This window comes from Engraulis encrasicolus, chromosome 2 (genome assembly GCF_034702125.1).
Source record: "Engraulis encrasicolus isolate BLACKSEA-1 chromosome 2, IST_EnEncr_1.0, whole genome shotgun sequence".
In the NCBI taxonomy this organism is placed as follows: domain Eukaryota; kingdom Metazoa; phylum Chordata; class Actinopteri; order Clupeiformes; family Engraulidae; genus Engraulis; species Engraulis encrasicolus.
Genome location: NC_085858.1, coordinates 31,681,017 through 31,706,555, shown reverse-complemented (window position 1 = coordinate 31,706,555; position 25,539 = coordinate 31,681,017). Strand labels below are relative to the sequence as shown.

The 25,539-nt window shown below is 44.9% G+C and overlaps 1 protein-coding gene across 2 annotated transcripts in view; it reads right to left on the bottom strand.

The window, feature by feature from the left end:
- Positions 1-345: 345 nt before the first annotated feature.
- The window catches only part of ttyh2l (tweety homolog 2, like), a 47,009-nt gene continuing 21,815 nt past the window's right edge, over positions 346-25,539 (bottom strand). The window contains exons 4-15 of one of the 2 annotated variants that reach the window (XM_063214879.1): positions 23,668-23,888; positions 20,147-20,242; positions 16,789-16,861; positions 13,030-13,099; positions 12,292-12,347; positions 11,231-11,323; positions 10,188-10,280; positions 9,247-9,389; positions 7,648-7,839; positions 3,366-3,444; positions 2,102-2,126; positions 346-678 (exon numbers count right to left, since the gene is read on the bottom strand). In XM_063214879.1, the coding sequence (XP_063070949.1) occupies positions 638-678; positions 2,102-2,126; positions 3,366-3,444; positions 7,648-7,839; positions 9,247-9,389; positions 10,188-10,280; positions 11,231-11,323; positions 12,292-12,347; positions 13,030-13,099; positions 16,789-16,861; positions 20,147-20,242; positions 23,668-23,888 (1,182 nt within the window). In that variant the 3' untranslated portion in view covers positions 346-637. The remainder of the gene's footprint in view (positions 679-2,101; positions 2,127-3,365; positions 3,445-7,647; positions 7,840-9,246; positions 9,390-10,187; positions 10,281-11,230; positions 11,324-12,291; positions 12,348-13,029; positions 13,100-16,788; positions 16,862-20,146; positions 20,243-23,667; positions 23,889-25,539) is intronic. The other variant, XM_063214871.1, reaches the window with a different exon arrangement.

The window sequence follows — 25,539 nt, the reverse complement described above, 5'->3', positions numbered from 1 at the left end:
CAACATCAAGAAAAACATCTTTGGGTTTTGTCGTGTTTGTGTCATTTTGCCATACATCCGTGACCACACAAACCCATTGACTGTTTTAACAGCGTCATGGATGTAAAATCGGATGGAGCTCTGCTCCCACCCCAGCCAATGAGTCATTCACAGGAACAGAGCAAGTCTGTGTAAGTAAGTACTGTAAGTGCGACAAGGGGAATGTAGTATATAATGCCTGTGTGGCGTGCACGTGAGCCACTGTCGGGTAAAAGAGAGAGAGAGATATTTATTTACAAGCTGTAAACAGTCTGTACATTGTGGGGCAGAAAGGGCCAAGCCAGATTAGGCTTGATATACCCCCCATCCCCGTCTGACCCATATCCCCACCCCCACCTGTGTTCTTGGATCCCATAAAGCTGATAAATCAGCGTCTTTCCCCACCCACTGTCCCATGGCAGCGAATGGAGAGGCAGGTAAGCAGGCAGGATTACAAAGTCCCCTGCAAGACACCTTGTCATCATGCCCCTTCCACCGGTGACACCAGCATCCACCACGTGCCGACTATGAGCTGGGAGGAATAATGGCGGCCATGGTAAGCAGTCGTCAAGGGGTTCGTCATATCTGGAAGTCGTTCCCAAAGTGTCTGATCTGGGCATCAGTCATAGATAGGTAGGTGGTCCTCATACTGGGAGAATACTGTAAGCAGAGCAGAGTTGGAGGAAAGAGGGGAAAAAACCCAAAGTGGTTTAGATATGGAAATCAACATGTTTGGCAGACATGTGCAATGCCTTACTACAGTAGACAACAGAGCCAGCTCCCTGGTCTTGTGGTCCCAATGTTTATTGCCATCATATGACTTGAGGAGGGGGTGGTGGGGAGAGGAATGTGACATCTAGAAAACAGGAGGAGTGACAGGCAGAAGGCGTCTTTTGAGGGACAAAGTCATGAGAATGAGTAGGGAGAGGAGATTAGTTGAGGGCGCGCCATGGATTTATGGGTGTTTGCTAGCAACCCAAGGCTGACGACACTAGCTACTCAAGCCCCCCTGAAGGGCATAAGACAGATCAGAGGGTCCATTTCAAAGTAGCACCTCCCATTCTCTCCTTCTGCTTGTGGCCTCAAGCTTCGCTGATGCCCGCCTTCGTGAAGAAAACAATAAAGTTTCCCCGACGTCAGCCCCCAGCCAGGGGAACCGCTTTCATTCCAGGGCCACTTCAAATTTGATAAACTCCAAGGTCCATACTATGGACACAAACCAGGACTTCCTCCTGCACTTTAGGCCTACATTGAAGGTGGGCACCTTTACAACAGACCCCACCTTCACTAGGTCCCCTGAAAATACAAATTATATTGCAAATGTAATTTCTAAAATTCCTTTAGAAAACTTGTCACATTTCATCTGGAACTGCATAACATTAAAATTATATCGGGGGACGGATAACGGATAACGGCCTCAAGGGTCGCAAACAGCGCTCGAGAAATAGGTTCCCCACCCCTGCCCTAGACAGAGCAACTTTTGGGGGGCATTACCCCATTCAACATCCTGATTGCAAATGAGAAAATGAGCTTTGAACTGTTCTTTTGCGAGATATTCCAAGAATAAAAGTTCTTCCTCATTGGCTACGTTTACATGACATTTTTAATTCAGAATTAATCATTCAGAATTAAATAGTTGCGTTTGCTTTGATCTTTCATTTAATTCCGAATCAAGAGGTGTTAAGAGACGTGACGTTTTCAAAGCGGAATTAAGCTTTTTTCAGGATTGAAGTGAGTTCATTCGGAATTAAAATCTCCATGTAAACGTAGGGAATGTCATCTTGCCTCGCATCACAAGGACACCAGCAATAAGGAGAGGATAGGAGGCACTAGATTGAGCTGCAGACAGAACCTCGAGACCTCCCCAGCAGCGTTGTCGTCACAATCCTCGTTTTGATTGGTGACCCAAATGGTTATTGGTGCCGGAGGAGGCCGAGATTTCAGTGGCAGGTCAGTGATCTATTATTAGGAGCTCACATCACATCATGGAGAGAGTTTAATGTTAGAGGGAGCCGAGGGGGTGGTGAGGCACGGGAGGTGAGAGGTGGTGCGTTGAGGTGGAATGAGGTGTGAACCAACTTACTGTTTTTAAAAGTCTGGGGATAAAACTCCAAAATTGAAGAGTACAAACAAAAAAGACAAGAAAACAAAAAGATACAATTAGACTTTAAATACACCTGTCCCTTCTGTCCATTTTCTACTCACATCTGTCCATTTCTCTTTCTACTCAATTGAAACAACTTCTAAAGAGAAGGGGCAATTTAGTCAGTTTAGTTAAGAAGTGTGGGGGAAATCACACAGTGCTAATGCCACGAAGATATAATCATGGCCAAGAAATCCACAGCACAGCACAAAACTAGATATCAACAATATGATGGCAGTGTAATCAGTGACCAGGATAATGTCAGTATATTTAGTCTAGACACACAGGAGAGATATTTTGCCCAACTCTAAACCATGGGTTGGACCCATAGCCTTTGATTGTCAATGGTCCCTCATTAGTACTTTATACCTGGGGATATTTTATACAATAGCGTTTGATTGCCAGTGGCATAATTATTACCTACTATATGCTCTAGTAGGGCATATATTACTCCTTCGCTAATAGCCCCCACTCTTAAGTGTTATTAGTTGGCATTAAAACAAGTCAGGCTCCAACGAGCTGCCCCATACATGAATAGAATAGCCGCTGGCTGTAGCAGTGACCTTAACCTGGGCTGACCCTGTCCACATAACACCCTGCAGGTGAGGGGGTCGCCCCGTCCCGGCCTCGAGCCAGGCAAAGAGGGAGCTCATCGCGGTAGCACGGCCCCGTCTTTGTCAGTGGATTACATCCACCACTGCTGCTGTCCTTGCCCTCGGCCTTTTACTCTTGTGAGATACATGCCAGCGATGCAGGGGGCACCCATCCCAACAGGATCCCATTAAAATGAGAGATAAGACAGAATTAAGAGCTGTGCGTGACGTCTTTATCCCACTGGTAATGCTCTGGACTGGGGTCAGACTAAGGGTAATCCAGTGACAGGCACAGGTGACCCAGGCCCGGGTCAAGGTATTCTCACTTTACGGTGCCAAAGCACGATCCTCGGATCAGCAAAACAAGCAAAAGACAGAAATGCATCTACAGTGGGAAGTGAAGCGGACATGCCGTAATTTTAGTATTGAAGTATAGAGGTTGAGGTGTAGGTAAGCTATAAATCCAGTAGGAGGCAGTGTTATGCCACAGCTGAAGCAAAGCATGCTGCCAACAGCCCTTAGTTAGAGATGTGCTACGGGTGTTTTAGAGTCATGTTAAACATATCGTTGCATGAATTAGGATCATGGCACTGCTATTGAAATGAACATACTGAGGGAGGTGGAGACCCCCGCCCGATCAGAGGGACGTTCTCGTATCGAGGATTTCCTCCAAACAGGATAGACTGGTTCCTGCAGAGACACATATGGGAAGAGAGAGAGAGAGAGAGAGAGAGAGAGAGAGAGAGAGAGAGGGGAGGGGGGGGGGAAAGAGATGTTAAAACGTTTGAAAAAAATCAAACATGGAAAAAGTGACTCAACACATACAGTGTGAAACCCGGATTCTTACACACATAAGATGTAAACGTAGACTGTATACAAAGATTGTATAGACTATGGTTGTGTGACACATGTAGGTAAACAATGTGCAAGACCACTCAAATACCATTTTTTTTACTGCAGCATTTTTTCCCAAATCAGCCATTGCAACATTTCATCCTGTAAGAAACAAAACGCACACACACCCTTGTCACTGACCCTCTCACAATCACTGCAAAATGATGTCTCACTCTGCGCATGAGAATGGCTGGAAAAAGAGTGGGACCCTGGAAATGTTTGTTCTACAGATCCATCATAGCCAAATCCATATCCACCAAAATTGTGAGACTTTTCAAAAACAGGAAAAAAAAAGATCTCAAGAAAAAAAAATCACAACCACAAGAGAAAATCACAATACTGTAATGAGCCCAAGTCCAAATCAGTTGTGAACGAGTTGGTGCTGGTAAACAAGGAAGTGTGGAACGGGCCACAGCTATACCCCCAATCAGAGCTGTGGCGGGTGGCCACTAGAAAAGTGGCTCCACACACACAGTGTGGAGCAGCAGGCCCGGCCCAATCTAGTATCCTAGCTCTGGAGAAGACCGCCGACTGGAGATCTGGTTCAACATGGACAACTAGGGCTATCGCTCGAAATCTTTAGTCTCTAACGATTGCTTTGACAATGGATGATTTGTTGATTTTAGGTTGCTCGTGGTCGATTTCCTGATTGCACAAAAAAACAAAACAATTCAAAGGCACAATCCAGGGGTGCATTTCTCGAAAGCGTAGTTGTTAGCCAGTTAGCAACTTGGGTAGTTGCCAATGGAAAATTGCATTGCAAACAACAAAGTAGTTAGCAACTACGGTTTTGAGAAATGCACCCCAGTTGACCAGTCTATATGTCTTTCTTGAAAGGTTCATGGCAATCAGACAGGTGATCAAAGGGGAGCGTGTCTATGTTCCCACAGCTCATTGGTCCCACAGCCCATTGGTCCCACATCACTAAGACTTTTAACATAATTTTGTAGGCCCATTGGTCCCACAGCCCATTGGTCCCACAGCTTATTCCTGCTGCTCATGTTCTCACATTTCTAAGAATCTATTCAAATTTAGGCCCTATGTCCCATGGCGGGGAGACAGGCATGTTCTCTTAGGTTACTCGGAAATGTGGGAGCATGGAGTTGTGGAAAATAGTGCCTATATTTGAATAATTCATGGAGCAGCAACAATAAGCCGTGGGACCAATGGGCTGTGGGACCAACGGGCTGTGGGACCAACGGGCTGTGGGAACATAGGGCTGACCCCGATCAAAGCTCACATGCTCTGGTCAGGGAGTTTCCATCGCCAAAAGCAGACAGCCCTTCCAGGTGACTTTATGCGCCCTCGACGGTAACTGCTGAGTCACGATGTTCTGAAATAAACACAGACGGCACGACTGCCAGTTTTTCGGCACGCCTAATCGGGGTCGCTAAAGTTGCTGTCCCGTCTAATCGCTGCCTGCGAGTCACCAACCGGCTCGTGTCACGTTGGAAAGCAAATCGTGGCTTGTCACTTTTCCAATCAGCTTTGACGCCCAAGTGGCTAAGGCTTAGCACTGAGAGTACTTTGTCCTAAGAGAAGAGGGCTGAAGGTGTACCTGAGAGCTAGAGTAAGGACGAAGAGCTAAGACCTAGAGCGAGCGTGGAGCTGAAAAACAACAAACCTACAACAAAATAGACTTTTTGAAAAACGTAACTTTTTCAGTCAGAGCATCCTTAAAGAGGTGGTGATCAAAGCCACCAATGTTGAATAGTGTGTGTGTGTGTGTGTGTGTGTGTGTGTGTGTGTGTGTGTGTGTGTGTGTGTGTGTGTGTGTGTGTGTGTGTGTGTGTGTGTGTGTGGTATGGATGTGCCAAAGATTATTAAAGCACACAGTTTTTACCAACGAAAACAATAGCATCTTTGGGTGTCTTATGAAAAAAAATCTTCATCCACGCAACCGCAATGGGCTTTTAAAAAAAGGAAAGATGTATGTTTATAGGAAATCAATGTTTACACAAGAGCAATCGTTATTCTATTGGCTATACTGCAGTCAGTGCGCAATGGGGTCATTTTGTATTGTTTGGCATTGGGGTGACTTTGCACAGAGGCCCACTTACCCGTCAGCCATGTTCCATAATACCAATAATGTGATTCACAGCCCCAAATGGCCATATCTTCTATGAACCGCTACACACATGTATGGGTACCACACACACACACACACACACACACACACACACACACACACACACACACACACACACACACACACACACACACACACACACACACACACACACACACACACACACACACACACACACACACACACACACACACACACACACACACACACACACACACACACAGGATACTATTGCAAAGTGCACATGCACAAGTACTGTGTAGGATCCAGACTGACACGCCCACTCTGACACAGGAGACACTCTTTCTCACCGCTACGCAGGCGCACACACTCACACCAAGCCATCACAAAGTCACACAAAGGGAGGTTAGAGCTCTGTTGTAGAGTTAGTTGGGCACAATCCCTGGTGCATAACAAAAAAGTAACGTTTTTTGGAAAAAAGGTTCACACACTCCTTTGGATTTTTTCTTCTTTAAGTTATTTTTTCTTTTTATTCACTGGCAAGCATAATGACGTTTCGACCTCTCGGTCTTCTGAGGAACCTAAGGAAGACCGAGAGGTCGAAACGTCATTATGCTTGCCAGTGAATGAAAACAAAAAATAACTTAAAGAAGAAAAAATCCAAAGGAGTGTGCGAACCTTTCTTCCACAAAAGGTTAGAGCTCTGTACCATCAGGTGATTTCAAAAGCACGTCACACATCAACGCCCTAGTGACCCTCTGAGGAAGTGGGAAGTCACACCGTCGAAACATGTCAGGTAGAGCGTGAAACGTTTGCATGTCTGAATCTGATTCAAGTCAGTGACTCAACACTGGGGTTTTCAGACAGCGCTCCGTGGCCCACTGGTGATAAATGGTAAAATGGCTGGCGGTCCGCGAGTTGATATGCAGTTTAACTACTACAAATATGCAGTGGACCACGGACTACTCTGATTCTGGGTTCCTGTTGCCAGAACCAGTTGAGCCACACACACACACACACTCTAAGACACTAACATAAACTCAGAGGTGGTAGCGCTGGAGGTAAGCGGCGCTGCTGGCGTGTACGACTCTCTCTGTATCTCGCCCTCACACACACCCGCACGCACGTATGTATGCACACACACACACACACACACACACACACACACACACACACACACACACACACACACACACACACACACACACACACACACACACACACACACACACACACACACACACACACACACACACACACACACACACACACACACACACACACACACACACACACACACACACACACACTCTCTGAGACAATCGGATGTACTCAGAGGTAGGGCTGCACAATTAATCGAAAAATAATCAAAATCGTGATAACATAGTGAAATCGAACTCATGATTTTAATCGTGATTTAATCGTGGCAATAGTGACCTACTTTTAAGAGCGTCCTTGAACAACCGGAACATACTGACAGGCTGGTGTTTCTGGACTGAAATCTGTCCACTTAAGTTTCATGCTATTGCCTTTACATAATTATTACAATTAATTTTATTTTGCTCATCTCGTATGTAATTCATTCTTGGTTATACTTCATCTTGTTATCATTTTCAAAAAAATCTGCAAAAATCAATAATCGTGATTAATAATCGTGATTATGATTTTGACCAAAATAATCGTGATTATGATTTTTCCCATAATCGTGCAGCCCTACTCAGAGGTGGACGTGGGACATGGGCTGTGTGACTCTATCCCCCCCCTTTCACACACACACACACACACACACACACACACACACACACACACACACACACACACACACACACACACACACACACACACACACACACACACACACACACACACACACACACACACACACACACACACACACACACACACACACACACACACACACACACACACACATACAGTGTCTCACTCACATGTACTCGGAGGTGGTGGCGCTGGCGCTGGGCTGCGCTGGCTGTGGGTGCAGGCTGGTCTGGCTGCTCAGGCTGCTGGTGTAGCTGCAGAAGCTGTGGATGTTGCTGCGGTTGGGGTTGAAGGCCGCCGTGCCGCGCCGCGTCTGCGGGTTGAAGGGGTCCTCCTCGTCGATGTCGTCATAGTCCCGCTCCCTGCAGGCGGCATTCAGTACACACACGCACACACACACACGGATTACATAGTGTACACACATACATTACACACAAACAGTACACACATAGACATGCAGTACACACACACACACAGAGACCAACCGAGAGGGAGACACTCACACTCACCATTACCCATTAACATTACCATTAACTAGGCCGACAAAATGTTGCTAATGGCTTACAACAGTTCTTCTCTCCCCCCACCCCCTAACCCCCCGTACACCACATCCACCAGCACTGCTACAGCAAGCAGCTCTGATTACAAATGCCAGGCAGATTGACAGTCTCTGTCCTCAGTGTGATTTAAGGGGGGATTACAACAGACAAACAATTAAATGATTAAACAAAAGAAGGGGAGGCTCAGGCACAAACACGACACAACACAACACAACGCCCGGATTACAACAGAGAGGCCCGGTCAACATACTCCAAACAAATCCTCATTTCCTGGTGTTTGTGTGTGTGTATGAAAACAAGACTTATGTAAACCAAGAATTGTGTTGTTGAGACAGTAGCGTTATCAGTGTTAACATAACCGTCAGCTTGATCTCTCAGAATTCCGTGGAATGGACACAGATCTTTTGGACACGGAATAGAATATAGAATGTACTTCCGTGTGTCCATCACGGAAAACAATTCCGTGAAACTGACACTTTGTGTCCGTGTCCATTCCACAGAATTCTGACAGATCATGCTGCAACCGTAGTTTCAAAATACCCCACGAAATGGAAACATCTGGCAACTTCTGACTAAGAAGAAATTGGAAAAAAGTTTTAAAAGTCTCAAGTGCTTCGACAGTTTGTTAGACAGTTCACAGATGATGAAAAGCTGCTCATCAATAGTGGGCCTGTTTGCTCATGGAGGGCAGTCACAGCCTACAGATTTGTTTACATCTTGTACTGAAGTGTTGTTTACACCTAGTTGGACATATCATGACTCCTGGAGACACACCGACTTTTGCACTGTGGTAGACAAATACAGACACACAGTACATACAGAAACAAAAAATGTGTGGTGTGCCAAAGTGGTGGAATGGAAAGCATTTCGCTTTATATGTTAAGCCTTAAAATATGCATCCTTTGTGCCGTTTTGATACATTTGCTGTATTACCGAGGCTATATCGTTATCCTATTATATCATGATTGTATTGCTAACGTTATTACTGAATTACTGAAGCTATAGCGTTATCGTAATCTTGTCATCTGATATTTTCTTTTCCTAAACACACATGGTGACTCAGCACATATTCTGCTAGATAACAGGATAGGCAAGCCGCCAGGCAATGAGTACAGTGAGGAATAACTGTACAGTGGATGGAGAGGAAGAGGAGGAAGAGGAGGGAAGCCGTGTTTTCAGGGAAACAGTGGCATGGTGTTTTTTTGTCACCTGCTGGCGATGAGGGTCCAGGCACGGGGCACGGCGCAGAGCATGGCACAAAAGGCACTGCCCGTCAGCAGGGAGAACAGGCACAGGTAGAGCATGCCCTCCACCCCGTCATAGCACAAGCCCAGCAGGGCATCCAGGTAGTCCTGGAGGAGAGGGGGGTGGAGATAACACACACACACACACACACACACACACACACACACACACACACACACACACACACACACACACACACAGACACACACACACACACACACACACACACACACACACACACACACACACACACACACACACACACACACACACACACACACACACACACACACACACACACACACACACACACACACACACACGTTAACACACAGGAAAACACAAACGCACTGTACATGAATACACAAACACACACGTGAAAAGATATTCTCAGGGCTGATAGTATTCAGGCTCCATGCCTGATTTCAGGCTTGACAGAGTTTGCAAAAATAAAAACATTGATAATAATTAGCCATTAGGTTATTCTTATCTCAGAAAGTGTTACAGGTTCAGGGTTTTCTTCTACTATCAGGCTTGAATAATGGTCATACACAGGCTATTAAATGTTTGAATAATGTGTCAAAACAGGCCTACGTTACGTCACTATGCAGTATCTTGTCCTCGTCGTTAGAGCAGGGAAAAAAGTTCAGGCTCAGGATTTTTTTTCACTATCACCCCTGTACTCTATGCCACCAAATAGACAGAAGCCCAATAAAAAAACACACACACATACAAGCACGCAGACACACAGGCACGCACACACGCACGCACGCACGCACGCACGCACGCACACACGCACGCACGCACGCACGCACGCACGCACACACACACTGTGCTGGTGCTGGTGGTGGAGGTAAAGCGTCTGACCACCGCGTGGACCCACAGCCCTCCTCAGCTCAGCTCACCTTGTGAAGGCTGCGGCAGTCCAGGCTGGCTGTGAGCTGGTGCAGGTTGAACTCGGTGGAGTTCAGCAGACGCTGGATACCCAGCAGGTCCCTCTGGAAAGTCATGAGCAGACAAAACAACAACACAGACACACACACACACAGTATCAACTGGAGAAAATGAAAACAAACAAAGACGCATTGAAGACTAAATTAATTCAACAGAGAGGGCGAGATGGAGAGAGAGAGAGAGAGAGAGAGAGAGTTAGAGAGAGAGAAGAGGGAGAGAGCGAGAGAAAGAATAGGGAGGGAGGGAGAAGGGGAAAAACAGGGGCACACAGCAGGATATGGAGGGATGGAGAAGAGGAGGCAGAAAGACACAGAAAGATACAGAGTCAGAGAGAAGGGATAGAAAAAATATATATACTGAGAGAGGAAAAAAACAGACAAAGACAGAAATACAGAGAGAGAAACAGACAGAGAGAGGCGGAGAAGAGGCAAAATAGGGCCACACAGCAGGACAGGGAGAGGTGGAGAAGGAGAGGCAGAGCGAGAGAGAGAGAGAGAGAGACAGAGAGAGAGAGAGAGAGAGAGAGAGAGAGAGAGAGAGAGACAGAGAGAGAGAGAGAGAGAAATGGAAAGATGGCAAAAAGACATACTGTGCAGAGAGGGAAAATAGTGTGAGAAGAAGATAGAGTTACAGAGAGAAAAGAAACAGACAGAGATTGAAAACAAAAATGTAAATGTGAAAATGTGAATGAGAATGAAAACAGAGACAGAACAGCGGAGAAAGGAAGAAAGACATAACGAGAGAGAGAGAGAAAGCGGGAGAGAACAACTGAGGGAAAGAGGCCAAGCGAGCCGCACTACTCGATAATAATAATAATAATGAACAAGCACGAGCGGCATGTGGCCATGTACTATGACTCCACATTGAGCACCATAGTGGACTGTTGTATGGGCCATATGGAGGAATGCACTGAGGATGTGAAGGGCTGCATTGTGGCCGCTGTGCTGCGCTGTGTTGCGCTGCGGTGCTTGGCCCACTGACCCCCTTTCCTTACCTCGGCGGTGGGGAAGATGGGCAGGGAGAACTGCAGCAAGCCCTGGACCTGGATCTGCATGGTGGTCAGGGACCTCTGGAAGGTGGTCAAAGACTGACATACGTACAGCACACACACACATACACACATTACCACACACACACACACACACACACACATGCGGATAGATAGACAGATGGACAGAAACACGCACGCACACATGCACACACACACATACACACACACACCAAGACTTTTAAACACTTGCTTAAATAAATATTAATCTACAAATGTAGTGTGCGAGCATGTCATGTAAAAAAAAAACTGAACCCGAATGACCCAGTATCTGACACACAGCGAGAGATATATACACACACACACACACACCAAGACTATTAAACACTTGCTTAAATAAATATTAACCTACAAATGTAGTGTGCGAGCACGTCATGTAGAAAAAAAAAAAACAGAACCCAAATGACCCAGTATCTGACACACAGCGAGAGACATACATTTTCATCTCTGAGACCAGATTTATTTACCAGGGCTAAAGCTTTTAATGGATGTGGGTTTCATCCATAAGTGTGGCTTTTAGTGGGTTAGGCTTAAGTACATGCCAGCAGGAATGTTTACTTAACATTTTTTTTCTGAAAAACAACTCCCGCATTAATTCCCCATCTTCTTCCGCAGGAAAAAAAAATGGAGAAGAAATCTTGGGATTGATAAATAAATAATTAGGATAAGGAGGGCCGCGGGCAGTGTGGAGAAGCCAGCGATGGCTAATTAACACAGACCCGAAGACAAAAGCGATTTACTTTGATCAACGTTGATTTTCCTATCGCTATTATGTAATTAAATTACATCCCCGCCGAGCTGTACGCATGGCGTCGTAATGGATTTCACACGGGTGCACGGCTCCTCTCTCTCTCTCTCCCTCTCTTTCGCACTGCGAACCAGCTCGATGATTTTATTAATCCTTAATGACTTCTGGGGAGCTGCTGGCTGGCATGGAGTGAATGGACAGGCAGGGTAAAGACATGAAATTAAATATAATGAAATGAAATGAGAGGAGGGGGTCATACCTGCTGGAAGGGGTTGGGGAGAGACTGGCTGCAGTACAGGTAGTAGTGGGCAATATCTGTTGAGCAGGAAAAACAAGCTAGTTTAGTTTCATTTTTTAAATATATTTTGAGCTTATTTCAGCTTTAGTTTATTTGATAGAGATACATAGCATGCAATAGCCTAATAGCAAGTGTCATAGCATTTTATCGGCAAGGCTATTTTCCAATGCCTGAAAATAATGTAAGTATACAAGTTCAACTCTTGAGACTAGGCCCCCATTATGAGAGGGTCATTATGTATTACTTAAGACTCTGTAATGTTGTAGAACTGTTTTACTATGGTTGTTAAATCTTTTAAATGACTATTACAGCTTCCCACTGACAAAACAGTGCACATTAAGATGTTTTAATGCATAAATACACATAAAAACACCAGGCAACACAAGTAGAATATTGCATCGAAAGGATTCCAAACAAGTAGATGCAAGCAATGGCTACATTCTGTTCATTAAAACACATTTGTATTTGTAAATATGTCTAATTCGTGGTAATTGAGTAAATCACTCTGAGCAAATCTTTACTTTAGGTCATTACAGACCATTTAATTTTGTCTGTGTAAGCTGTGAAAGCCATGTGGCTTGTTTACAGTGAAGTAATTAAAAACATTCTGCTAGAGCCATAGCTTGCTACAAAGTAATTCTGATCACTCGTTAAAAACATGCACATTCCCTAGGACAGTAGAGTATGAACACCACTTGCCTGCACTGAGAAAGTCTCTGGTATTGTTCACAATGAACTTGTCTGGAGTTACACAGAAATCACTGGTACCCTGGAAAAGATTTAAAAGCATCAGAACTCGAGTCAATACGTTTCACTAGCATTACCAATAGAAGACATAGCAACACCAGAAGCAGCAGAGCTCCAAAACATATAAAGTATAAAATATCAACAGGGCAGCCGTGGCGTAATGGTTACGACTATGGACTTTAGATCAGATTGCAGGTTCGAATCCCACCCTTCCACTCTCTACCACACTCCATGGCAGAGGTGCTCTTGAGCAAGGCACCTAACACCCCATACTGCTCCAGGGACTGTAACCAATGCCCTGTAAGTAACTGTAAATCGTCAGTTTAGTGTAATGTAAAGCATCAGTTAAGTGTAATGTAATAATCAACAGATAGGGATAGAGCTAGCAGCTCACACACTGGGAGAAACAGTTAGGATGTGGGGGAAAAACAACCCTCTTTAATTAAATAAACATGTACAGGGGCACAGAGGAAGATATGGGTATTAAAGATGTGATGAAACGAATAATATGTAGATATTGCTCTTCATAATATCCTTCTTCAGTCTTAAATCTACAGGCGGATTTCAATGAATCAAAATAACATGTCCCAAGTATTGAGTCTAAGGATGTAAATATGAGAATGCCTTTCAGAATACAGATATTTCTCTACATAAAAATCATATTTTGGTCGGTCTGATGCAATATTCCAATTTTATGAGACACTGAGTTCTTGGTTTTCATTAGCTTTAAGCTGTAATTAAAAATGGAAGAAACAAAAATTATCACTTTGTGTGTAATGAATCAATTAAATATGAGTTTCCCTTCTTGAACTGAATAAATTAAATGGAATAACTTATCCACAAATAATACAGTTCCGTAAGATGTGCCTCTATTTTTGTAGACAACTGATAAGCTGTAGGCTAGTCTTCGTGCCGTTCCATCCATACTAATTTAAACACTGAGGACACGTCTTAAGCAAGAACATCCACTCCACACAATCCAAAACATTCCTGCTAGGTGCAAAAATAGGTAGATGACAACACTTGTGTTTGTTTCCTTAACTGGTTTCATGAGCTGCCATGCACTCCTAAGCTAGAGGAGTATGCAGACCTTGGCATGAGTCTTACATATAGCATGATTCGAGAATGCTTCTCCAAAACAAGAGCCTAAGAGCCGAGCCAAAAATAAAACGGTTCCTGTTTTGCTTTGAAAGAATAATCTCGTACCATGGAATGCTTTTAAGGAACCTCCCTGACCCCACCCACACACCCCCCTAAAATCAGCAGTGTACAGTTATACAATGCAGTTGCAGTTATACAAGGAGAGTATTTTTTGCAACAGAGACTACTTAATCTTGAAGCACTGACTAGACATCTTCCGTACACACTGGCAAGTGTACACACCATCACCACAACCACCTCCACCACACGAAGACCAAGGACCCTCCGTACTCCTCTCTCTCGACCTCCTAAAGCAGTGGCTCAGACACACACAGCCCGGATAATCCAGTTGACGTGAGATGACTGGCCCCAGTCATTCGGCCTCAATTGGCAACAGGAGCGATAACCGGATGCGTCCCAATCAACAAGTAATTTGTCACGATCAGTTGGCACACATTCATAATCCAACCAAATGTCAGAATGTGGCCGCTAGTCATCAATTCTGTTACTTCTCTGCAGTTTAAAAAAAAACAAAAAAACATTGGGAATGAGGTTGTGTGATGGTGTGTCTGTTTGTAAGTGTGTCTATGTGTGAAGTGAGAGAGAGAGAGAGAGAGAGAGAGAGAGAGAGAGAGAGCAAGAGAGAGAGAGAGAGGGAGAGAGAGAGAGAGAGAGAGAGAGAGAGAGAGAGAGAGAGAGAGAGCAAGAGAGAGAGAGAGAGAGAGAGTGCAAAAGAGAGAGAGAGGGAGAGAGGGAGAGAGAGAGAGAGAGCGAGAGAGAGCGTGTCTGAATGTGGCCTGTGGTCATCAAATCTGTTACTTCTCTGCTGTTTAAAAAAAACATGGGGAATGAAGTCCTCGCTGCGGGATAGCACATCACTGAAATCAGTCTCTCACACACTGAGGTGTTTCTTGTTAGAGGGAATGTTATAGACTATGTGGGCGCTGTTACACAGTCACAAGCACACCTGATGCCAAATAAACCGCACACAGGCGCACGCACACACAAACGCACGCACGCACACACAAACGCACGCACGCACGCACGCACGCGCACACGCACACGCAAACGCACGCACACGCACATGCACACGCACGCACACGCACATGCACACGCACACACACACCTGCTTAATCACACATCTGGTCCATAAAAAAAAGAAACACACAACACACAAAAGTGGCCTTATATCACCTCCCTTGGAATGAATGTGTTTACTTGTCTCCAAAAAGGTAGTAGAGCGACAGAGAGAAGGTGAAAGAGATGGAGATGGAGAAAGACAGTAAGAGAGAGAGGGGGGGGCAGTAAGTAAGATATAAAAAGCGAAAGAGAAAGAGAGAGAGAGAGAGAGAGAGAGAGAGAGAGAGAGAGAGAGAGAGAGAGAGAGAGAGAGAGAGAGAGAGAGAGAGAGAGAGAGAGAGAGAGAGAGAGAGAGAAAGCAAGCAAGGGATAGAGACAGTTAGCGAGTGAGGGAGAGACAAAGACAAAGGGATTGGCCAGCTTAGTAAGTGATGCGACGGCCGCCTTGTTCACATCAGAGCGCCAACATTAAGAGTTAGGAGGCGTCACTCTATGTGACCCCAACACTTTTTAATCCGGTTTGTCCAGACATGCTAGCCGGGAACCTGACCAGACGAAAATGTGGAGACGTGTGTGGGAGTAGCCAGACATCAGCAGATCGTACTGTCCTCAGCATATGACACGGTTTACACCCTGTACATTGCCCCAGACAGAGATACACACAAGACCACACAGAAGCAGCATAGTGTACCTGTTTGCTCTTTGAAACACAATGCTGTTCATTGCTTTTGGCTATTGACCCGAAAACACACACGCATGCATGCACGCATGTACGCACACACACACACGCACGCACGCACACACGCACGCACGCACATGTCTTTAAATGACTGGAAAGTGCTAAGCTAGCTAAGTAAAGCTTGTTCTTGCTAACAACTGCATCAGAGAAGCTCATATTAGATAGGCACACAGTTGAAACAATACTATCAACCGGTAGTTAGTCGGTTTGGCTGGAAATTGATCATAATAGAATATAACAACAAGCCTCATGTTTCATCTTCATTTTTTTTTATCGGGACCGTCGACGGGCCCGGAAATGGGCGTGTCTTGGCAAGAGGTTAATAAAGGTTAGTAAAGTACCAGCCATGTTTCAATCATAGGCGCGTTCAAACTCAGCAACTCTATTGCCGTCTTTGTGTGCGTGTCCAATAAAAGTCATCAGGTAGAGAAGAAAAGGCCACACTCTGTTGTTTTTTCTCTTTACTAAAAAAATAATAATAATAAATGCACCATGTTCAGATTACAGATACGTGCTTCAGCCCAAAGTGGTCTTCATTGTGTAATCAAGAAATGTTGGTCTTTGCCTCTAAACTAAGACCCATACCATAAATGTTTGACGCCTTATTGTCTCTCAGGTCTCATTTCAAAGCTTATTTTACTTCACCCCACAATCTGTCTTGTTAATGCTCATTCGATTGAATTCGACCTCGTTCAGTTGCATTAGGCAGGCTGCACGTGTGAAATAGTGTGTGTGCTGTCGCTGTGACTTACCACGGCGGTGGCAGTACCCGCTCCCAGAGACACCCAACTGAGGATCAGTGTCAGCACTCCAAATACCATGATCCTGTAAACACGCACAGAGAGAGAGAGAGAGAGAGAGAGAGAGAGAGAGAGAGAGAGACCTTCAACACTCTTTTATTATGAACCGTCACCACTTAAAAAGTGTACTTCACATTACATGTATGTTGATCCTTCCATTCACCATAAAAGGGAGTAATGGTAGCAAGCTAATATTCAGGTGGTAATGATCAGGGTTATGGGGGGTGATGCTGGGAATGGGGAGAGAGAGAGAGAGAGAGAGAGAGAGAGAGAGAGAGAGAGAAAGAAAGAGAGAAAGAAAGAGAGAGAGAGAGAGAGAGAGGGAGAGAGAGCACATTTAACAGTCTTTGATCTGCAGTGCAATCTCAAGCATCCGTCACACTGCACCGCTTCAGTACCAAGTGGAATCGAAGCAGGCAATCTTCCATTTTCCTGCTCCAATGTCTCCAGAAGCAGCAAGGCAGTGGAAAGCATTTTGCATTTGTATGGGCGCTTTGTTCTGTTGTCACAATATAAAATACAATACAATACCATACAATACAATACAACACAGCGAAAACATATATGGTACAAAAGTACTGTGTATTTTATTTGGATTTGCATCCATTGGATGATTTCTAATGTGGCTCTTGAAAAGATATTTTGGTTTTAATGCTAGGAGTGTCACAGTCATATGCCGATGAGAACACTGTACTTCCTCCATAGTAAAATTACAGATGGAGGCGCATGCACACACACACGCACGCACGCACGCACGCACGCACGCACGCACGAACGCACGCACGCCCACTCACAGGGAGGGAGAAAGGAAGCCCATGATGTGTTTGTTTGTGAGTGTCCCATCAGATGAGAATGTCATTGGGAACATAGAAATGCTGAATTGTCTTGGTCCTGGTCCCCTCAATACAAATAAAAGTGAACTGCCCGGTGGACTGTAGGCAAATTATAACATGTAGGTGAATAAGTGTTCTTATTACATTGATGGGACAAAATGTAACACAATGTAAGGCTTCTCAACCCTCTCACCCCACCAACGTAATAATTTCTTTCCAACATAATAAGGCAACAGTTATTACGTTGACAGGATATTATTACGTTGGTCGGGGTAGAACTGTACATTTTTTTATTACTTTGGCAGGGAGTTATTACGTTGGTGGGTGTTACAAGAGACAGAGAGAGAGAGAGAGAGAGAGAGAGAGAGAGAGAGAGAGAGAGAGAGAGAGAGAGAGAGAGAGAGAGAGAGAGAGAGAGAGAGAATGAGCCCCTGATGGATACATAAACCCTGCCAAGGTTTTCTCCTCCTTGGCTCTGGCAGTGGCCTGATGGTCTTAAAAGCACCAATAAAGTAGAATGGAAGTACTTAATAATTTGTTAGAAGAACACACACACACGCGCACACATCCTGGCAACAAGATCAATAGACATTAGTGTGTCGAGGAGGAGGGAGGGGAACAGATATCGAGATTACTTGGGCAAACCCTGCCGAGTGAATATGTGATGCAAAGCGGCTATATACGTGCACAACTAAAAAGACACTAAATATACGGCTAAATAGAAGTACATTTGTCAGAGCACATTTCGCGCCGACACAAATAATTAGCCAATTAACCACCGCTATCCCACAAAACACAGAACTCTAATTCAAAAACAATCATTCAGAAACAGACAGTGCAAAGTGTTAATACAACACTTAAGAGTTTATAGTGTTGAATTGAACAGTGTTAAATCCTATTCTCAGTTGAATTAACACTGCGTTAAATTACTGTGTGGGATTTTTACAACATGAACGAGACAAAAGACGGCCTTGACTGGGTTTAATCGTCAATAAAAACATGCAACGCGAGTACTACTCCCATGGCGCTCATTTGAGGGGCATATCAAATAAATGTCTAATATAAATTTACACGCACGATTCATGTAGAATCCCTCTACTAACACACCACAGACTGCTGTTCGCTCTGGCTTTGCCTTTGCCTCTGTCGCATGGCAGATTTTTCAGTGTATTGATTAACTTATTTAAGTTGAGTTTAATGAGCTCTATATCTGCCATATTTTCCTCCTCACCATCTGCCTCGAATGATACCGAATGACTTGAGCTCAGGAGGGTGGGGGGAGGATGGCTTCATGGCGTGGTTTCCTAAACGCTGTCTGTTGGGTGGTCCCTCTTTTGGACTTCAGAACATTTCCGCGACCCACCCACCACTCCATATTCCAAATGGCATCCATTTTCAATTCATCTTGCACCATTTTAATTTGAAATTCACAAGAAAAGTCGATGCATTTGTGAAACTTACAAGAGAACCCTGTTACGAATCAATATACGGAATTATGCTAAGTGTTAACCTTGTTTAAATGCTGAGTCCCTTCTGTCCGTGACCCACCCCCACTGCAGAATATCCACAACCCCCATGGGGGTCCTGTCCGGAAACATAGCTTAATGGATGCACAGAGGATGCCATGGTGAGGGGGTGGCATGGTGAGGGGGTGCCATGGTGAGGGGGGTGCGGAGGGAGATGGGGCATTAGCTGCAGCTGCAGCTGCGGCCACATCATTTAGCCCATGCCATTCACAAAAGCCTGATGATGATAATGGTGGTGGTGATGACGATCCAGCCCCTCCCTCTCATTACAGAGATGCTGCCGTCATTCCACTATGGTGCTCTTAAGCACTGCAGGGTTTTATAGCAGCCTCTCCCTATCTAGCTGATCATCACATTACACAGCCATTTACGACATACATTTCATACTAAACATCTTGGCATTTCCTATCTTTATTAGCCATTAATATTAATTGTCCATTAATGGGTTATACTGTCTAAAATGCCTGTCTAGTACTCATTATATTTGACTGTGATGTAATGCAATGTAACATAACGCAATGAATGGGTGAGGGGTAATTTGCAAGGCCTTTTGGTAACCACATTAACCTTTTAATACACTTTCTGTTATAACCTTATTGTCACCAAAATGATATCAACCATGTTTTAATCAATTACTTAATACTCTGTGTAATGCCATAGCAATGTTGTCATCATGTAGTTGAGGTGTTTCATCAAAATAGTCAATGGGATCATTGGTGATGCCATCTGCATTAGAGACCTACTATTTACTACTCATTAACTGATCAAAATGTCTAGATCCCTTGTTCCTAATTCTTATACATTTCTTTGCTACTTCCGGATTTCAACTAATATTCTGGCTACATGGCTCTCATATAAAGGCTGTGTATTTTTAGTCTCGCTAACCTTTCAACAAGGGGAAAAGAGGGGATGGGAGGGAGGGAGGGAGGGAGAGAGAGAATAGGGACTTACAAAATGAGTAGCCATCTTGACTGCTTGGCAAGGCCAGCACAAGCCAATAGGCAGATGACCAGGTCCAGGATAAGTAGGAGCAGGTACGTTAGCCACCTGGAAGCACAAGAAATGACACACGTTATACATAAATATTTGAATACATTTGTGAAGTATTAAGTCACAATTTATTTGGACTGTTCTGTATACATCCCAAATATCCCACGGACGCAAAGACTGAGACTTTTAGCAAAGATCTTTTCTCAGAGTGGGGGTTAGGGGTTGGCTTTGGATTTAGGTGATAAACAAAATGAAACACAATTTCAACAAACCGTTTGCAAAAATCTCCACATAATGTGTTACCAAACACTTAAAGACAAAATATTTAGACTACTCATGAAATTCAGGTAGGCTAGCAAATACACATGCATCAGGTCAGGCAAGGATAAGAACCAAGTGTACAGAGTTTAAGATTTTATGTTTATCAATTTTTATGATAATTGTATGTCTTCTTTTATGTTTATAATTTTTTACGAGAATTTTAGGTATATACGTTAAATTTAAAAAAGTGAATAAACGAAGTGGGACCAGTAGTAAACACAAGTTACTGAGTGGCTGTAGTGTAGCTTGCTGAAAAACTAAACCTAACCCCTAGTTTCTGACCCGAGTGTATGTATTTATGTGCTGCCATGAGACACACAGCTCTTAAATTGAGCAAGAGCAAACTGAGGGTGAGATATTACTCAGCTAAAGCTGTGGCCCTCGAGCCAAACGGGAAAAAGAAAATATCTAACAGTAAAGGAAAACAGAGAGAAAAAGAAACCCCGACATGCTCCTGATATAGTAACAAAAGGCAGAGGCAATCTCCTCAGTAAAAATGAGAGATCTAACTGATACCTTTGATGAAACACCAGCAATGTGATTGGTAATCTTACACCGCAAGGAGCCCGCCTGTCGGCCCGTCTCCAGACATCAGAGAGAGATGAGTGTGCGTGTGTGTGTGTGTGTGTGTGTGTGTGTGTGTGTGTGTGTGTGTGTGTGTGTGTGTGTGTGTGTGTGTGTGTGTGTGTACAGGCGTGTGTGTGTGTGTGTGTCTAAAAGATATATTTGATGATCACAGAAAAACAGGAGCAATGTGATTAGTAACCCTACACCACAAGGAGCCTGGATGCCTCCACATCGCCAGACATCACTGAGGAATGAGTGTGGAAGTGTGTGTGCGCATGTGTGTGTGTGTCTGCGCGCACGTGTGTGTGTGTGTGTACGTGTGTAACATCTGTATGTGCACATGTGTGTGTGCACGTGTGTGTCTGTATGTGTGTGTGTGTGTGACAAAGAGGGAGTTAAACAGAGAGAGAGAAAAAATGAGCAAAGAGATGCGCGCGCAGCACGCACGCACGCACGCACGCACGCACGCACGCACGCACGCACGCACGCACGCACGCACGCACGCACGCACGCACGCACGCACACACGCACGCAAAACACACACACACACACACACACACACACACACACACACACACACACACACACACACACACACACACACACACACACACACACACACACACACACACACACACACACACATCCTTTTTGTGGCCAGTGCGGCAATTAGACAGGCTGTCTGACTAATGCACACAGTGGGAGAAAGGAAGAAAGTGCAGAGGGAGAAGAGGAGTGGAGGAGAGGAGGAAGAGAGTGCAGAGGGAGAAGAGGAATGGAGGAGAGGAGGAAGAGAGTGCAGAGGGAGAAGAGGAATGGAGGAGAGGAGGAAGAGAGTGAAGGAGGAGAAGAATGGAGCGTGAGTCTCATCCCTCCACAGAGCCTGGCCTGCTCAGCTGTCTGAAACACTAGCTCCTCATCGATACACCGCGCCAACACACACGCGTGCACACACGTACACATGTTCACACACACCCACACCCACAAGTTCGCACGCACACACACACACAGACACACAGACACACACACACACACACACACACACACACACACACGCACGCACGCACGCACGCACGCACGCACGCACGCACGCACGCACGCACGCACGCACGCACGCACGCACACACACACACACACACTCAGTCCCCTATTCCCAGTCCTCTAACACACTGGCCCAGAAAATGGAAATCCAATCTACATGGAGGATGTGCAGTACATGTCAGGCCCTTGAACACATTATAATGGCTCAGAAGACGCGGGAGCTCCTCTTCTCGGCTCGATGTCTGACTGGCCAGTGGCCATTGGAGAGTGGAGAGCTACACGGAGAGGTCAGCGCTTTCCCAAGTAGGTCACGCTTTAAAGGGCGTGCCATCACAGATCTTAACATTCTCCTTCAACACCCTCTGGTACCCAAGTTACATTACACATGTGACACAGGAATGGAACGTTGGGAGGATTAAAGTTCTGAAGAATGTTCAGGTCCATTGAGTGTGCTTATATGCAATTCAGTATCGCGAATATGAGGCTTATATCCCGGTTATGATCATATCCGGGATAAGGTGTTTATATGATAACAGGGTGTTATATCCCAGTCTACATTCTTGGCCGTTATAGAATACTCCACCTAGCATGCCCCGATTTCTCAAAGTCACGAATAATGGCTTATCCGGGATACTAAAGTCAGGAAAAGGTGTTTATATGTTTAAACACAAATTCGGGATACTTAATATCCCGATCATATGAACTGCATATAAACACAGTCATTGAGTATCATACAGACTTTTAGAGTCTTACATTGGCTGAAAGGTTCAAAAATGTTATATTTTCATCCATAAAGCCACACTGGACACCTATAAGGAAGGGAAAGTGTGGTGTTCATGAATGGTCTTCTCAGGCATGTTCTCAAACAGGAGGTCACCCTGATTACTTTTTTAGTACAGCAGTAGAGTAGATTAGAGTATACTTCATTGTGCCCAGGGAGAATTTTGGCTTAGGCCAGTCACGGTCACTATACCACAGTCATACATGAAAACTCTACATATGACACATGAAATACATTACACCTAAAACTGTGCACTGCATAGCATGTCACAACATAGTACTGCAAACAAATGTTGAATACTGTGAAGTTATGAATACGGATCCAGCTCAAGAGAGAGACCAAAACAAAAATGCAAAACACAAACAGAAAGCGGGTTATAATCTAATATTTTTTACACGTGATTAATATTCTGGCTGTGTCACTGTTGTCAGTGAAATCCACATTTCTACAAAAATACCTGCTTCTAAATGAACACGCGTGGCCAAGCGTGCATGCTACAAAGTGTGTGGACAAGCTCCGCAACCATGGTTAACAATCTATGCAGCGGGTGCCAGCGCACATAAATAGCCCCAAAAATGGGAACACTAGGACGGGTAAAAGCCTCTGACAGCGAGGCCCGGCACGGGGACATGGCACAGCACAGCACAGCACACTACACTCCAAGCGGCACACACACACACACACACACACACACACACACACACACACACACACACACACACACACACACACACACACACACACACACACACACACACCCACACACACACACCTGTAGTACTCCACAAACGCCGTCTGCTCGGCTACGGTTGCCAGGTCCACCTTGGCGCGGCTGATGTCCGGCAGGGTGATGAGCTGCCGGATGATGTTGTCTGCCATCTGCCGCATGAAGCGCAGCGTCTGGCCGTAGTCGCCGCGCGTGGAGAAGATCTCGTCCAGCCGAGCCAGGTGTTCCTCCAGCCCCACCTGCATGCTGTTCAGAGAGTCGCTCACCTGGAGATGGGAATGGGAGATACGGGGGGGGGGGGATACAGGCCAGAGGAGCCGAATTAATGTGATGTAGAGAGTCAGTCGCTCGCTTGGAAAGAGACACCGGCAATGCAGTCCAGAGAAGCCGAATTAATGTGATGAAGAGAGTCGCTCGCTTGGAGAGAGGAGCAGGTAATACAGGCCAGAGAAACCAGAGTTGCTCACCTGGGGGAACTAATGGCAACACGAGAGACAGGAGACACAGGCCAGAGAGGTTGAATTAATGTGGAGCAGAGAGTTGCTCAGTTGGAGAAAGGGCAGCACAAGGCATGGGACGCACAGGCCAGAGAAACCAAATTAATTTGGTGCTGCAGAGAGTTCTTCACTTAGAGAGATGGTGACACAAGACACATGACACACAAACAACACAAGCCAGAGAAACCAAATGAATGTGGCGCAGGAGAGTTGCTCTTTTGGAGAAGGGGCTACACAATAGTATACTGGACACATAATCGATACACGCCAGAGGGGCCCAATTGACCCATCGATGCCTAAAACATCTGCAAATAATGCCTTCTAAATGCATAAGCCTTTTTTTGGAAAAGCCTGTAAAAACCTAAATATCTCAGCCCCTGAAGCACATAAAATCATGAAATGATTTGTATTTATTGTATTAGAACATGTTCATCCAGCTCTAACATTAATAAAAAAAATAACCCTAAAATTTCATGAACTCGAGGCTTAAATCTTTCGGCACTAGGGTCAATGTTGCGCTACGCAGCATCCGACATCAATGAGTTTATGTGGTACACAGAGTCGCTCACCTGGAGGAAGTAAGGACAAACCTCAGACACTAAGGAACTAGAGTCAGCCACAGACACAGGCCAGAGAAGCCAATTAATGTGGCACAGCAGAGGATTGACTAGTGCTGTCTGAGGACTTGTAACTGTTATACCGATGACTGGCTATTGGTATATAAAGGAGCACGTAAAATCTCATGTGGCAGAACTGCACTACAGCACTAATGCACAACAGTTCAGCAACACCTTTTTTGCCAGAAATGATCAGGTTTATGTAGTGTTACTACTACTACTACTTACTACGGACTACTTCTATTATCCGTTAAGCAGTATTAACCCAACATATGGAGCTGTGCCAACGTTGTTGGGAAGCATTTTCAAATACCCGATTACTCCTCATCCACTGAAGGAAACTACTCCTAGCCAGCCAGGCGCTGGGGGGGGGGGGAGACTAATCCTGCCGGCCATGTTAAGCAAAGCTGGAATCTTATCTGCTCATCTTTCTGCACCAAATGAATTACTGTCATGAGGTCACTTTCCGCATTTTGAGCCAAACGTGCTGGACTTAACTTGCCGGGCGACACTAAAAGCCCAGAGTAATGCTGTAAATAAGTCTGCTGGAATGTCTGGATTTGGACAAGTCGAGTATTAACCTCTGCTTTGGTTGACTTAATTACAGTATTTCTTACTAGGCTAGGTTTTATGTAGACTTGTGGAGTTAAGTAGACTATATCTCACTGCCATATGGTGCTAATGCTGATGACTTGCCTTGTGTGTTACTACCACAAACATGTTTGCCCCAAATCTCAAGTTTGCCTCTTTTTTAACATGCATATCTGTTTTTACCGTACTTTTCACATTGTCTTTTGTTGTCT